The sequence below is a fragment of the Pterocles gutturalis genome, unplaced genomic scaffold (assembly GCF_000699245.1).
Source record: "Pterocles gutturalis isolate BGI_N339 unplaced genomic scaffold, ASM69924v1 scaffold10095, whole genome shotgun sequence".
In the NCBI taxonomy this organism is placed as follows: Eukaryota; Metazoa; Chordata; class Aves; order Pterocliformes; family Pteroclidae; genus Pterocles; species Pterocles gutturalis.
In genome coordinates this window covers 37690-55008 of record NW_010143431.1, presented here as the reverse complement: position 1 = coordinate 55008, position 17319 = coordinate 37690, and the positions used below count along the sequence as shown (strand labels likewise).

Here is a 17319-nt window from a genome sequence, read left to right as displayed (position 1 = left end):
GCATCACTGGTACATGCAGTCCCATGCTACGAGGCTCCCTGTGCCCATCCCTTGGCTGCAAAGCGAGCTGCAGGTACCTGGCATGAGTGTAGGTGCCTGCATGGTAGAAGTCTAATAATAGAACTCCACTCCAACTATCACCATGAATGCACTCATTTTGGCTCACACTTTCAGCAAATCTTTGCTTTGGTAAATAATTTCTGTCTTGGAGGAAGCTGCTGCTGGTGGTATAGCAGGAGCCACTTACTAGTCATAGTGATTTTGGAAAGAAGGGGAGACGGTCACTGCTCTGTAAAAAGGATATTGATTGGTTATAAGCTGCTGTTGCTAGGGCTTAGGAAACAAATTATGCAATAGGGGATGAACAATCCCAACTCTCTCAGCCTGTCCTCACAGGGGAGGTGCTCCAGCCCTCTGACCATCCTACTAATATGTCTGAAAGATCCTTGGTCACTGCTCCATACTGAAAATGTGATTACCTGTGTTTCTTTGCAGGTGCATATGTGCTTCAAGTAAAGGCAACAGATGCTGATGATCCCACTTATGGAAACAGCGCTAGAGTGGTTTACAGCATTCTTCAGGGGCAACCATATTTCTCCATTGATCCAAAGACAGGTGAATAATTTATCAGCAACAGTGGAAGATTTAAACTTTTGATTTTGATTCATGAGGGGCAGTGTCAATGAATAAATATGGACCGGGCTGTTATGGCCAAAAGCCAGTAGAGTAACTTTGTACATGATTCAGTTTTGAGTATTGACTAGTTTTTGAATGAATTACAATCTGTTGTACAAAGAAAAGAAATATGCTCCTCCAACTAGTCCTGGAATATCTAAAATATGTACATACTGAACATTTTTTTTTTTATGCTTTACCATGTTTTTATAGCTAAAGCTTTATCTGCTACATGTATTCTATTTATTTTTTTCACTGATGATTCAGTTTTGTATCTTGGGTCTACATTCTTTTTTCCCCAGGATTTTTACTTGCTGCACTTACAGTTAGAAATTTTCTAACAGTGATTGTTTTGCTATATAGAGTTAATTTGAGACTGTTGTGATTTGACCCTGGCTAGCAGTAAACACCACGTAGCTGCTTGCTCACCGTCCCCCGTCCCAGATGGAGGAACATCCTGTGGATGTGGAACCAACTAATCATCTCCTGCCCTCCCCTTTTCCTGGGGTGTAATATGTTTGTCTGAGGTTACTGGATGTGTGAGCAGAAAAGGATAATACATTTAAAAAGGCTGAAGTATTTGGGAGGCTAGAAAACAAGTTACTTAGGTATCTTGTCCTATAATTCTGAATGTCATTCTTATTTCTGTATGTAGTAATTCAGTTAAGGAGCCAATAACCTACGTGGTGAATGCCATGCGTTGTGTCATCCTGAATGTGTTACAGGGATAGTTGTCCATATGCCCCTTTCAGAAAATAGTTTCTTCATCCAGTGAAGCTGTACTTGAATGTCAGACTGTGTGTTAGAGAGCCTTTATCCCTGATCAATCAATAGTTTGGCAGTGAGATCCTCATAAGGCTGTTAGTGCACCATCTCCAATGGGTGCATTCCTTTGTCACATGCTATATTTAGGAGGGGATCATACTGTAATTTGCAGTGAGCAAACTTTACTTTTCAAACTGAAGTGGGACTTCCTCAAGTGTCTAGGGGGGGAAAAAGTGTTTACCTTTATACTTTTTTTTAATTTCAGTCTTATAAAGAATAGGGAGGGATTCAATGTCAATAAAAACCTTAACTGAAGCCACAACTGGAGTTCCAGTACTTTTTTAAAAAAAAAAAAAAAAAAAAAAGTTATTAGTACTTGAAAAAGAACTTTTTTTCCTGTGGCACTTTGAAATGTTGTATTGTATGCTCTCATCTATCATCTATTACTCAGTAGTGAGTAGTGAGTGGACCATGGAAGTAGACCATCATGGCCTGCACCCTACTAGCCCTGAAACATCATACAAACCTAGTGTTTCCACATTTGTCTATTAATATCTTTAATGAGTTACTCAGGTGGACCTTGGTGGTAAAAGAATGGACACAGCTGTAAAGGAAGATTCATGAAACAGCAAGCCCAGCATAGCTTAAAATCCTGTACTAGGAAAACAGCATAGAGATTCACGCCCCTATGAGCAACAATAATGTGCTGTAATGTGTCTTACATTAGAATAGTCACGATATGAGAGTTACCTGTGGGTCTAACAATGACTGTAGAGACAAACAGTATGTGAGTAATAATGCACAGGATGCTGCTTAATGATTTGCTCTAAAATCCAGAAGGCTTGGGCAGCACTACAGATCTTCTGGCATTTCCAATTCTTTATGCTATAACTGAGGAGATGATACAGTAGTTTTTCATTGCAGAGTTTTACTGCCAGACAGCTGCCTAGAGTGTTTTTGACAGGAAAAGGGAAGAAAGCCATTTGAGTACAAAATGACAGACAAACTCAGAACTGCTGGCAGATGGGTAAGCATTTTCTGGGTTTCTGTTGTTGGCGTTTTTTTTGCCATTTCTTGCATTCTGGTGACAATTCTGAGACATTCCCTTGCAATTATCTAAAAAACTTAAGAACATCTGTACTAGGTCAGACCAAAAGTCCATGCTGCCCTGTATCATGTTTCCAAAAGTGATGGCCTACTCAGGTCTAGCAAAGGATAAAACGAAACATTGTTTATTGATGCACCCCCTGAATACTCTTCTAGTCTTCAACAACTTTTCCTTAAGAAGTTCCTGGGTGATTAGCGGAGTCCGTATAAATAAAACTCTGAAAGAATTTCTCCTCCATAACTTGTCCACTTCCCAGCAGAGTTGACTTGTCCAGCAACACAGTAACTGCACGCCCATTGACTAGAAATTCCACAGCAAAAGGTTTTTTTGGGTGAAGAACCAGCTCCTCCTGCTTGTTTGAAATGACACCTCTTAACTTATTTTATACCTCACACTTGCATTGTATGAGATAGTGGACAGTTAAATCTTATTTATTAGTTCCCCATGACCTTATAGACCCATGTTCTCCCCTACTTGCCTCTTTTTTAGATTGAAGACTTCTTTAAAGAGAAGCCATTCAGTAACACTGATCATCCTTCTTCTTCTCGGGATGAGAAAGCACACACAGTATTCAAGAAGTCAGCTCATATGGATTTATGAAATGGTTAATCGTAACATTTTTGTTCTTTATTCCTTTCCAAACAGTTCCAAACATTCTGTTTATTTTTAGCTTCTACCACACAAAAGCTGATACGTTTGTGGAAATTTCTATTACTACCTCAAGATCTCATCGCAAAGCAGTAATGGTGAAACCACTGACAATAACTTTATATGTGAAATAAAGATTGTGTTTGGCATTCACATGACTTTACACATATTTCTTTCTCAAATAATTCCTGATAGTTGATAAATATATACGCTGATGTGAATCTAGTACACTTAAATGGTTTTTAAACTTTATGGGTCTGAATGTCACAGCTGCCGCTTTATTCCTCTTCTTTAGTGACCTCTTAATTTTTTGCAGTGCTTTGCTGGAGGTAAGCAAACTATATGGAAGTGGGAGAGTTAGCTTTTATTGCAGGAAGGTTAAACACATTTCAGTCCCTGCTGGAGAGCAGCTTTTGGACTAGCACATTTTAAGGCCTCAAATCTTATACAAGGGGGTTCCTTTTTGATGCTATGGAATTGCTGTCTGATTTTAATGTGAGTTTTCTTTAACATAGGGAGCTTTTCTTCAGACAGATAACCTCTGTTATCTTTCATCTGTACATCCTGTTCTGTTACTGAAATGTCCTTTTGACAAACTTCTTTCTACACAATTTTCTGATTTGTTTATGAGATCAATATTCTTATTTATGGCTAGATGTCTCAAATTTTTTCTTATACTCAGTATTCTAGTCCATATTATGACCTCAGTTATATTCTCAAAATCCAAATTGGTGTCAGCAGGATTATTGATGTTAATATTTATTCAATTTTTTCACAGAACCTGTATTTTCTCTTCCACATAAGTGGATCATCTCCTGTTGAACTATGTCTCAATAACTTTGCAGAGTATATCTTCTGGCCCAGGTCCCATACATACTGTTCTCAAATTTTAGCAGTCTCACTGAGACCATACTTTTCTGCACATGTGATATTGATGACATTTGCAAAGGAAAAAAAAAAGCAAAGTTACTCAGTTCTGGAGCTGAACAATCTTTATTATAAAATCTTAAGGTACAAGGATTTAAAAACAGAACACTGTTACATGCACATAAGGCCTTTACATTAAAATACACCTTTGATTTAAAGTTTGAATATTCTTTGTGGAGCTGAAGCTAGAATACCAAAATTTGTAGTCCTTTCTTTCTCATGGATTTTTATTTCCATTGTATTTTTCTATTTTGCTAGTTAGATAAATCGCCTTTGTTCTGTCTATATGAACTGGAAATTTTAGTAGAAATAGTGTTTTTCAGGTTTTTATTCTATGCTTTTGAAATAGAGTAGATAGAAAAGAGAAAATTGTCTATGAACTGCTAGGCATGAAAATTATTCTCATTCATTTGTTTTTCTGGAGACAAATACTTTTTATAGAAAAATGTATAGAACGCCCTTATCCTTCCAGATGGGAGTAAACAGTGGGTGACTGGGAACTTTACTACTAGAAAGATATCCCATTCTTCATTTTCTGAAGACCATAGGAAATATTTCTAACTGAGAAAGCCACTCAGGTATAACAATCAGATGAACAGCATCTCCAGCTCACAACCTGCTATCTACTTAATTTCAGTTTTTTCTTCTTACTGTTATTTTGTTTTGCTAGCATAACAAGGGAAGTATTTAATTCTCATAGCTCCTTCCTCTGTGGAGTGATGTTCTGAGCAAGGATGTTGTGAAATACTACGAAATGTTTGGTCTCCACAATGCAAAAATATGGATTAAGATATTCAAGAGGAAACCTAGTAATGTTCATCCTATTTACAAAAAGATTTTTTCGTGAATATCACATGAATATGAACAAATTTTTACAGTTTTCCAATTCAAGATTTCCGTCTGGAACAAACAAAACTTTGTACAATACTGGTTGTTTCCAAAAGCTCAAAAGGATAGTGTTGAAGTATCTAAATTTTCTTAAGCATTTGCTAGTCATATTCCAGATCTACGCAGTATAGTATATAACATGCTGAGGCAGAAAATAGTAGGTATTATTAATGTTGTCATTATCATCATCAGTGTTACAAGTGGAGAGAAAGGAAATTGTTATACAATTTAATTCTATGGGAATTTTTAATAGGTTCCAGAAATAGCAGATTTAGGTCAAAGTTGTTTCTAGACTCTGAACAAGTACTATAAACTAATGGTCTTATTCTTACTTGTTAACACAGCAGCAGTTAGTTGCTATAAAGATAATAATAAGCCTTAAAGTTTGTTTCTTATCGTTCCAGACCCATTATAACATCAAGGGGAAAAGACCACTTTTAAACCCAAGTGATTTAATATTAGAAGATAATATTTTGTAAAACAATAATAACTTAGAAGAGAAGCATGCTTCCAGTTTGTTTATTTTTCAGTTGTGCATTCTATCTTCATCAGTCTGCACCTAACCATTTTCTGAAAACTCTTGCTTGAATATATAGTATTTTGCAACGTAATATGCGCTGGTAAAATTTTGAAATGCATTTTCTCCTATACATTTAGTTTCAAGAGAAAGGCTTGAGTGCCCGAAACCTTATAGCTTTTTGCAGCCTCATCAGCTAATCCTATGATCAGTAGTGCCTCTCTCTCTACAAGCCTTCTTTCTGTCATATACATCCTTAACATATCAGAAGGGAGATTATGGCATACCTATTTAGACATCAGCTTTCCAAAATCACTGAAGAGTCATTTGGGTAATGTCTTACCACAATATTTCAATTACATTTCTTTAAGGAAATTCTTAAAGTTTTCACTGTATCAAGAAAACTTTCTCAAGCAAAGGAGAGTCTTCTAATAAAGACCTCCTTCTGTACAGGAGGAATATTGTCTTGGCCTACAGTAGCTTAACTGTGATGGCAAGCGACTGGTTGGAAACAACTGAAGATGCAGTCTCTAAAATGCATTGCCACCTCTTCCTACACTGCCCTTCTCTGCACAATGCAGTGTTCTTCGGTCCTGATGTGGTAAACCTATTCTCATGCCATTTGCATCCCTAGTGAAAATGTACCATTCTCTTTCAGCCCTTCATGTCCTGGTTGAAAAGACACAGCAGTCATTTTGAATGGTTGAATAGCTGACAAGCACACTTTTCGAAAGGTTGAGTGATTTGCATGTTTCTCTGTGAACTCCTCTCTTATCAACCTTTTAGAAAGAGTGCCATTCCTGGTCCAAGAGACCTGGTATTAAAATGTAGTAGTAGACAATCACAGCCATTTGTTTACTTGTTCTTTCTCTTTCCCATATTTTCCCATAGGTGTAATAAGAACAGCTTTGCCAAATATGGACAGAGAAGTGAAAGAACAATATCAAGTTCTAATCCAAGCCAAGGACATGGGAGGACAGCTGGGAGGACTAGCTGGTACTACCACTGTAAACATTACTCTCACGGATGTCAATGACAACCCACCCAGATTTCCTAAGAGTATGTTGTATTCCAGATGCACTAATTTTCAAATAAGCATGACTGAAAATATCAATGTGAAAAATCCTTTAGATAAGGAATTGAGATCTAGGAAGAAGAACAGTATATATGATGAAAAAAATTTGAATATACTGGTTTTTTTTTAAGTAATATAAAGCTCAATTTGAAAGTGAGTTTTGAATGTTTAAGAGGAAATATGTCATCATTCCATGGGACCAGCCTGAGCGTGAGAGTTCATTTCATTTACACTTGAAAAATTAATTGGGAAATACTATTTTGTCAAGGGAAACTGGATGATCTAAAAATGACAAAAAGGTTGCAACCTGAGACTTCCGGGTTCCAAAAACAGACCTGGCTCATACTAAGCATTGTTGTTGTGATAATCAGAAACAGATTTATTACATGTCTTGGCCCAGAAGATTATATCTGTCCCTGAAAACACAGCTTCGAATTAGTGATCATCCACTGAAAGTTTCTAACATTTCATATCAATTAGTTTAAACGAGGTTCTTCAGAAGAATGCTAATTTTAAAAGTTTCATAATTTGTATATGATTAGCAGGATTGTCACTGCTCTCCTTAAATTTACTGGTTTTGTATATTCTGTACCTTTGAAATGCAGACACTAATCAAGCATAAGCCTTGATAACTATACTATCAACATGCTAAAAGTTGTTAATAAGGCAAATTCATATTAGAAAATTTGTGTGAATTTGCAGTAAGATCATGCTATCTTTTTACTTTGTATCTCCTTTCTTGCACATGAATTGTAATCCCACTTTATGTATTATAAATGCTCCTTAGGTACCAAACCACATCTGAAACTTCACAGTTCTCCCTCATATAAAAATTCTTCTTCTTTTCCTCAGTATGAAAATATATTGCATTTCTGCAAGCATGTAAGTATGACCATGCTAAGACAAAGATCCACCTGGCCCTGCCTTCTGTCTCTTACACTGACATCTAGAGGGTGTATGTAAGAGCAAGCCAAATAATACTCCAGAACGTTTCCTCAGTTTCTAACGATTTTTATCCCAGAATGGTGTCTTTGTATTTAATAACGCTCAGTGGATTTTTCTTACAGCAAGTTGCCCCATTGCTTTGAAACTTATGTAAAATTTCAGAGTCCACAGCATCCTGTTTTAGTGAGGTGCACAGATTAATCGTATATTGCACAACAGCTTCCCTTCATTTGTTTTGAATGCATCCCTACCTATCTACCTGTGTGTTGACCTCTTTAAAGAATTCAGAAAGTGTTGAAAAATATGACCTTTATTTAGAAAAGCTGTGTTGAGTTTTTTTCATTATGGGGTATTCTCCCTGAGTCCATGAATCCTGCTCCTACAGTTTTGCCCTGTGTATGTCAGTCATACCCATCCTTAGCTCCCCTGAACTCCCTAGAAATCTTTGGGGAAAAAAAATTAGTGTTACATTAGCACCTCCAAACCTTCATGTGGTTTGAAACAAAATATGACACATCATAGTAGCTCACTTATTTCATCCTTCAGGCTCTTGGGCATGTAACAGCTAGTCCAAATGATGTGTTACTGTTGTGTCTGCTCATTCTGTAACTGCTTCCATAGCTAATTTAACCTTCTCATGAGCCCCCCATAAAGAAGGGTTCCAAGACAGAAAAATTCCCCAGCTATTCTACGCTGAAAACAAAAAAATATGTTAAATTTTCTATTTGCAATCTTATCTTCTCTGAGCACTTCTTCTATATCTCAATTTTGGGTTGGCTTTACACAGTTCCTCTCAGCCCTTTGCCTCCATGTGTCTTTAAAAGACTATTATTATTAACTTGTTTGCTAGAGATTTGTTTATAGTAATTTTTTGTCTTCTTTACTGTGGTTCTGTAGATAAAGCAGATATTATGGTTCTTTCTATTACTCTCCTTGAGACACAACTTAATTTTTTTGAAAGATGTGTTCTTGCTTTTATTAGCTTTTTTTTTATTATTCTTACTGACTTGCTTTGTAATGGGTGCTGTGCATTTGTGGTGGATCTTTGAAATTATATCCTTAGATAGCATCCACAGCACCCACAGTCTTTAACTCTCTGCTATCCCATTCAGATTTTTTATAGCAGTATTAATCAGTTTTATTTATTTCTGATTTTTTTTTATTTAACTGCATGCAGTCATTGCATAATTTTGGCTGTTATTGCTCCTGCACAGATATTGAATTTAAACTCATTACGGTTGTTGTAAACTTTAGAACTAAAGAACTTTTCCTGACCAGCTACTGTTAATACTGTTCTTTAAGTCTTATTTGACTTAGAGCTTCCTTTAACAACCATCCTTATTCCTCCACTGATAAAGTCTACTTTGCCTTTCCTGTGTATTTTGATCCTTGGTACTGCAGTGCTTTGATGTTCTTCTTTCCCACAGATTTCAAACACGCCTATTATGCTGATATTCTTGTTTAGCATTAGGCATCAAAACTACACATACTAGATCCCATTTTAACCCTTGGCTTTATTTTGTGGCTTTCTTTCTCATCTCTGCTGGACCCTAGTTTGACTCTGTGTGTGCTACCATTTCTGCATTTTCTACCGTCACCTTTTGTAGCATTCTTCAGTGAGGAATGCAGAATTCTGGTGACTGTGCCCTTTATGTGAACTGCATACTTTTGCATTTTTTGAATTGTGTGCTTTCCAACCCCTGCAAATTTTCCTGAACTTTTCAGCTAGAATCACAATGGTCTTAGGAAAGTTCTTGAACTTTCTGAAGCCTGTTTTTCCTGTGGACAAAACAAATTTTGCATCTTCTCTATGGGCACCCACTTGTTAGCAAGTGCCCCTACTTTCCAATAATGTGAAACCCTTCTACTTACACCTTTTTCTCAGACAAGCATTTAAGCTTTTGTCTTCCCATCTTTCTCTCCCTGATTTTACAGTGAGACAATTTCAGACTATCCAACTATGAATGTCCTTAACTTCAGCTTTCACTTGCCAGCCTAAATTTCACCCCTAAGACCTCCGTCTAGTCTTATCTTCTTTTGTCAGAGCTCACATGGACTACAGCCTCTGGCACCTCCTTGTGTTTCCTGCCCTCTTGTCAAAACACTTGTGTGATGCTACAGATCTGGTCAATAAGCAAATCATCCCAGAAGGTCTCTTTGAACCAACATTCCCACTGTCCTCATCCCCTGTGCTTGTTAAACCACCCACTACTGTAGTCTGTCCCTTCCTTTCAGCTGGAACCCTTGGTGCTGGAAGGGTACCACAGGTGCAAGAGGAAATAATGTAACTGCCTAGAAATTGAAAAACTAAGTGTGTTGGCAAGTTCCTTGGGCTTGGTACTCTATCCAAAGTCTGATTTTCATTTGTATATTTTATTTTCTTTGCTGTCAGGGGCAAAAGTATTTTTCTGTTTTACTGTATGCTTTCCTCTAGTGTGGTGTTGCAAAAAATACACAAGTCTCACTTAATGTCAGTCAGTTTTCATGACACAGAGAAACCATGGAATATATCATCTTCTTTGAAGAAGATAGCCTTAAGGTTTTATCTAATGCATGCACTGTAGTTATGACGTCTTTGCCCAATTGTTGCTATGAAGGAGCAAAAATAAAAGAAAATCACAAGAGACCAAGCTCGTCCTGTACTTTGAAAACCTTTTCTTTTTATTATATCAAATGTCACAGGAGCCAAATAATGGCAGTGACACTCAACAAAACAGAAGAGAATAATTGTGGAGGTTTGTGTTGATATTGAAAATAACAAATATTTAGCATGGCTTACAAGCTAAGATGTCAGTGTGGGGACTGCAGTGTATTGAAACAAGCTTGATCAAGGCAGAGAGTTACCTGAAATGTTCTTTTTTTGGGGGGATGTGTTGCAGACAACATATTTATATTCTTGCAAATTAAGGACTTCTGCTTAATCAAAATAGTAAAAGCAAAAATCCTGATCAGTGGGGATTTACTTAGCCAGTCCCATTGGTTAAGCATTATGTGAGAGGATGTATAGCATGCCTGAAATTCACAGAGACACAAAGCTAATTACAGCTAAACAAAAATAAGTAATAGAAAAATAGTTGAGTATGAATTACATTTCTAATATATTAACTGTACTTTTCGGTTTTGCTCTTTGAAAACATTGCAGTGATTCAGAGTAGCTACCTTCCAGGAAATTGGGTTTGGCATTTGCTTGACTACCACAGCTAAAAGGATACTTGAGCAGAATTTTAGTTTATGTGAAAAATAAGTCTTTAAAATCAGGTCCAGGTAGGTGCCAAGTTCAGGCCTGGCAAGACCTAAAGAGCTCTCACTGTTGCTGGGAGCTGAGACCTCCAATATCACATTATTCCTTGTTGGTCAACAGAGCCAAGAAGTCCAAGTACAGACTGAAGCTGAGACCTCCAATATCACATTATTCCTTATTGGTCAACAGAGCCAGGAAGTCCAAGTACAGACTGAGAAGAGGGACTGAAGGCCTTTTAACACTAACTGCTGCAGGGTAAATGTTTTTGCATAACGTAGTCAGGACCACAGGGATTATACCAAAGATGCCATGTTGTAGGTTACCTTATCAAATAAGAAGATATTAACTAACACCGAATAAAGTCTAAATGTTTTCTGAACTTAGTTAAGTTAAAAAAAAGAAAAAGATTTCTACAGCAAAAGTGGAAGAACATATATTATTAATACTTGGAAGAAGCTACATTGATAAATAATACATTACAAGCCTGCCAAAAAAAATGTATCACGGAACACCTTCATCTCCTCAAGGGTCCTTTAAGGAGACGGGCAGGTTCGGATGGGATATCAGCATCCAGTGATGAAAAAACACTGACTCTCCTGCTGCAGATGTAATTTTTTATTTAGAACCTGTGCTTTTGAACATATTCAGTGGGGAACTCCCACCTTGCATGTCTCACAGTAATGAGGAGTGTAACAAAGGGGAAACCTCTAAACAGTATATATTTCTGTCAGAGTTGTTTGACCTGCAGGTATCTATTGGCCCACATTTCAGAAAACTGAGACACTTCAGAAAACTGATATTTTCTTTATAACTAGAAGGAAAAATGAATCTGAATGATTTCATTAGTAGAAATTTACTTCCAAATGTGTTTTATATATGTCTTGCCTGACTCTTTATTAGTTCACTGACTTTCTGCATTACTGTGCATGTTTCATTGAAACATAGAACTTTTTCATAAATATTAAAATTAATGTTGCCTATCAAAGTTTGATTCTTGACAAAACCAGAAAAAACAAGGCAAAGACTGGAAGGGAAAGTATTTTTCCTGTCATAGCAATGATGTTCAAGCAATTAAATGAAAATTTGGTATAACACCATATTGCCTTTGAACAGAGAAGAGTGGATAAAAGCTGTTTATCTGTAGGCTTGTATCCAGGTCCAGAAGGGAACTGATCGCCTTTCTCCCTCAGCTACTCACATACACAATAGCTGGTTAAGTAAAAAGGCAGTTCAGCACATCCCTACTGAAAGCTAATGGGCTAACCCTTAACACATCAAGCGTTAGACCGGTCTGAGCTAGCTGCGAGGATGGCTGTGCCTTTTTTCCAACTCTTAAATAAGCTTCAAGAAAGGATGGATGGGTTATATTTACTTCAACATTTAAATGACAAAAACTGTATAATTAGTTGGTATAAATCATACTTTATGGAATCAAACCAATTAAGTGAAGTGGTTGATTCATATTTTGTAAGGTTATTGTGCTTCAGTTTTCCTGTCTCTTTCTTTTGTTCGCTGATGACAGAGTGACTGTGAAAGCAATTTAGAGAAATAAACCCTTATATGCTGAGCAATAAAAACACATGCAAATAATTTTGGTCAAAAGAATAGAATGTCTTTTTATTTTAATATGACATAAATATACTTTTAGAGGATAAGGCCCTGATATAGAAGAAATGCAACTGATTTTTAAAATTTATACATTTTTTATTCTGATATTAGCAAATAAAAGTGTCATATGAAGTCAGCAGTAAGTTGGGTTTATTTTTAAGGTGTGCGTTTATAAGGTGACACTCCCTTAATTACTTTTTTTAATTCAAAATAACTATTTGTCTAAGGATAAGTTTTATCATATAATTTCCAACTCACAAGAGAAGTCAATATTGTAGGAGAATGATTGAGAACTGGTTTTAACAGAAGAAAAAAGGAATTAAGGTTTGAACCCAATACTTGAATTTTGTCTACTTGCGCATGTCGCGGCTTTAAAACAAGCAGCTCTCTGATGGACAGAAACTGCTATCTCAGGGCTGTTTGGCAACCGTATTCAAAATGTGCAGACATCTGTAGAGACATCACAAGGGCCAGTTTTTTGCTGTTATTGGTCTTTCCAGAAGTATCCCAGTGAAATCCACCAAGTTAGTTTTCATAAGAGCATGGCAAATTTCCAGAAATTCTAACATGCTTGGAAACAGAAATGCAACCATTAGTCTCTCTGGTAATGACACTTGAAATAAGGCAAGGCTGAAGGATCATTCCTATGACCTTGCACATCATCTGCCTGTCCATTCTGTAGAAGTTTGCAGCTACTTTGATTTGGATTTGAAGAGTGGTCAGTACAATGGATTTCACTAAATGTTTTAAATCCTTCATTGGAGACAACAGAAGAAACAACAATCTTAAATAAAAAAGTTAACAAAATGGACAATTCAGAAACCAGAAAAAAATATCTTTCGTTGAAGCAATTTCAGGAATTTCAGTGGAAGTAAAAAAGACCTTTGTAAAACAGAGCTAGCATGTGTTCTCTGAGTTATAGCTTTTGCACGCTACTTGAATGATCTATTATCTGGATGTTCTATTATATAGATCTACTACCTATTTCACAGTGATATTAGGAATAAAGTTTGCATATTGTTACCCTTTAGATATCATCTGTTTTCAATTACTATTTATTGGTTCACAGCATATTTTAATAGGTTTACTTTTAAGTTTCTAAAATCTGTAGAAAAGACAACCAAGTGCTAAACTTGGAACAGTCTACCTATACATACTTATGCATGCACACTCTGTGGATTGAAAACTCTTATTTATTTATATATTCTGAGAAGCTTAGTATATCACAGAAATTGCACACGCATGGTTTAGCATAGATTTTACTACATAAAAACAGGTCATTTTTGTTCACTCAGTAAACTAAATGTGGCTTATTCCATTCATGTTGCTTTGAACCAGTCTTGCTCAGATTTTATTGCAAAATTGCGTTGAGATGTAGAGTGCAAGAAAAAGGTTTTCTGGTCTGCATAAGATAGAAAGAAAAATCTTTTAACCCACTGCTTTGGATGAGTGGCCTGTGAGAGAGAAGTTCCTCACATAATGATATCTGCTTTTAAAGATTTCAGACGAATACAACACAGATCCCACCCAGTAGTAAATTAGACATTTACAGTAAAGGACTGTGAGATTAAGAAATTATTCTGTTCACTAATGTAAAAAAAAAAAATAAAATAATAAAAGCAGAGGTTTTGATTTAAAAAAAAAAAAAAAAAAAAAAAGGAAGATTTATTCTCTTCCTACTTGGACAATTTGCTAGAAAACTTACTTGGAATAAGGTTCAGAGCTCCAATCTGCCTAATTAAGTATTTTAACAAGTTTGCCCAACTTTCTGGGAAGTTATTCTACCCACTGCAGTTTAGAGAGGGAAGTATGGCTTTCTCTTGGTACTGCTGTTAAAAGTTATTGTGATTTGTATACAGCACTTGTATCTTCATTGGTTCTCAGAATGAAAACTAGTCTGTCATTGATTAACAAATTTGCCTGGCAGACAAGATGCCCTAATTCAGTTCCAGCAATTAATTACTTATTTTATACTAAATAGGAGATACTTACATAGGACAGGTGGACAGATTCATTGCAGACTAGCCTGCAGGCAGTGATTAGGTGGGAGATGGAATGAGAGCTTGCTTTGAATCAGAAAAGGAGGGAAGGCTGAATCCTGGTCTACTCTCCATCTTTGTTAATTTTCTAACCACTATGCCGTAAGACATAAAGGGAAAAAAGCATCAGTTTGGTTTTGTGAAACAAGCTCAAATCTTTAATGTCAGATAATCTTAAGTCTGATTTACATTTACCTGTGAGTTTTGGGTAAAACTGTATTTTTGAGTTAAAGATATATTTTGACCGACCATTTCAAGGAGGGATGGAAGATAGGAATGCAAAGACTCCAGAAACAGGCCCATGCAATTGTAAGCCAATCATGAAACCAGCAGCCATGCAGAGGTCATTATAATTTTGGGCTGTAATACCAGTGAGTCACTTAACTACAGCTTTAACACCAGCAAAACGATAGTCAAATCAGTATGTGAATAACTACCAGCAGACCAGTATTTGCACAGTGCCTTCACAGGAATCAGAGGAGCACTTAGGGTAACTCCTCTCTGATCTCCATCTCCCACTCCTCTGGCCTTCTTTATTCTCCTCACTCTGTCTATCTTTACATTTGACATGAACATCACCCTTCACCTAAAACAGACACAAATTTATCCTTAATCTCATTTTCATCTTATAACTACTGTGGGGCCATCTCCTCCTTCTCCTCCCCAAGAGTTTTGTTGTTTTTTTCTTCCCGGTAATAACACTGATAAAATGAATTATCCTTTCTTTGTTCACTTCCAGCCTTGAGTCTCTCCACATTTTGCTGTAATGATATAATGAATCTTCCCCATCCTGATGAAGAGCTGGACCTTGTCCTGGATAAGCTCTTCACAGCTCCGTCTTGCTTGGTTTGGCCACTACACTGTCAGCTGAGTGACCCTTGCCTGCTGTTTCTGTTTGACCCACCTGAGTTAGCTACACGTGTGACAGCCAGTCACAAAAAACCTTCTGTACTTTTTTTTTTCCTACACCACCACTTAATCAGTGCGATTGTAGACATTTTTACACAGACTCAAAGAAGGCATACAATGGAGAGTGTCAGGGGAAGTTCCTGGAGATGTGAAGCAGCTGTACAGCTAGCCTTAGCACAGTCACTGGGCACAGTTTTGACCAATGCCAAGTAAAGCTTTCTCAGACAAATTTAGGGCATTAGGGGAAATTAGTACCGATCAGGAACTATTCTCTGCAGTCACTTTCCATGAAGCTGGCCTATTTTGGCATAAAAGAATTTAATAACATGGAAATAGGCCATTCTATACTGGCTAGCTTCCAGGCCACAGAGTACATGAAATTTCTTTGTACAGTTGTAGCTTTTTTGAGCTTATGCTGTGCAATCCAGGCCATGCAGCCACCTTGGGTCACAGAAACTGACAGTTAAGTAGCCTTCTGTTTCTATTTGTGTGTGCAACATAAAGGAGTTAACATAAAATTCAATTTCTGTACAGATTAGTATTTGCACTTATGCCAACTTCCTCTTACTTTTTTCTTTTTCATTTCCACATCAGAATTCTTCAAGCACTTTCAGTAAGAGCTGATTTGCCCTCAAAAATATCAAAAGTAGATGTAGTCTTAGTAGAAGCTCTTTAGCAAGTTCTTTTTTTTTTTTTTTTGGTAACTGTCACTGTTGCATGATCTTGATCATAAAGCATCCTGAAGAGTGAAACATTTAATTCAGACTGAACAATGACACAAAACCCAATATTACCCAAGGGTAATATTTAAAAAAGAACTTGAGAAATAAACTGAAGGAAGAAATATTCAGTTACCATAGATTCTCAAAACACTAAATGTTTGGTAAATTTTGTGTCTGCTACACTTATATTGTTTTTTAACTTCCTCAAGAATGCATAACTAGAAAAGGCTATTCTTAGAGCACTGTTTGGAGTACTGATTGAATGAAACAAAGTCATCTTTAAAGCTCTAAACTAAGAGAGACTGAACCCTCAGCTGCAAATCAGAGCATGAAAACAAATATAGCTATTTGTGCTATATTGGTGCTCTTCCATAACCAATGAAAAAATATAGATAATTTGTCCCTATGTAAAATGTAATGCTCTGATTGCACAGTGAGCAATAGTCCGAGAAATACAAATGAGCACAATAGTGGTTAGAAGTTAAATATTATCTACTTGCCATAAAATTCTGTTGTTAGTCTGCACTTTCCCAATTCATTTTCCCCCTATCAAGGTTTAGGTGGTAATTGGTCATTAATAGAAAGATTTATAAGTCAGTTATTTTTAAACTCATCATTGTCACCGTAGTAGATTGTTATCATTAGTAATTGTATTTTACGTCTGCTACCTTCTGCATAGAAGGTGTACACAAATACGGTTTGTAGACATTCAACAGCCTTTGGCAGGAATCATGACATTCATTCCATTCATTCTGTGGGGAGCGGTGAAGAAATTATTCATTCAAAACACAGAGAGTATTTAGATTGGATGCATGAAATTATCCACAGTAACCTTGAGATAGTTTAAAAGCAGCATGCATTTCCACCTACCCTCTGATACTGAAGAGCAGCTAGTGCTACGGATTTAACAACATGGGGTTGCCTTGCAGTGCCTTGAGAATCAGTTGCAAAGTGACTCACAGACAACAATGTCACTTGCTGCGTCACTATCATTTCTGGCAGCATCTGCCTTTTGCCCCAAGGCCTTCTGTCCAAGTGAGAAATCAGCACAGCCTTTCTGCTTCTGACCACGGTGGCTCTGCTTTCTGAAAATTTAGAGGCTACAGTACAACCTGAAGTGAAGCAGACCATATGTAATCATCTAATTATAATCACAGTAGTTTAGGCTCATGATTTCACAGTCATAGTCAGATTTTCAGGAGTGTTCCACTCCTTGTAAAAGGCTTAACTGAGGTGCCCAAAAAGTGCTTGC

At 36.7% G+C, this 17319-nt stretch overlaps 1 protein-coding gene across 1 annotated transcript in view; it reads left to right on the top strand.

Annotated features, from left to right (window-relative positions):
* LOC104469979 (cadherin-12-like) overlaps positions 1-17319 on the top strand; it is a gene marked incomplete at its 3' end in the record, with an annotated part of 62701 nt that overhangs the window by 8319 nt on the left and 37063 nt on the right. Inside the window, exons 2-3 of the mRNA XM_010084736.1 lie at positions 496-615; positions 6420-6587. Coding sequence (XP_010083038.1) covers positions 496-615; positions 6420-6587 — 288 coding nt within the window. The remainder of the gene's footprint in view (positions 1-495; positions 616-6419; positions 6588-17319) is intronic.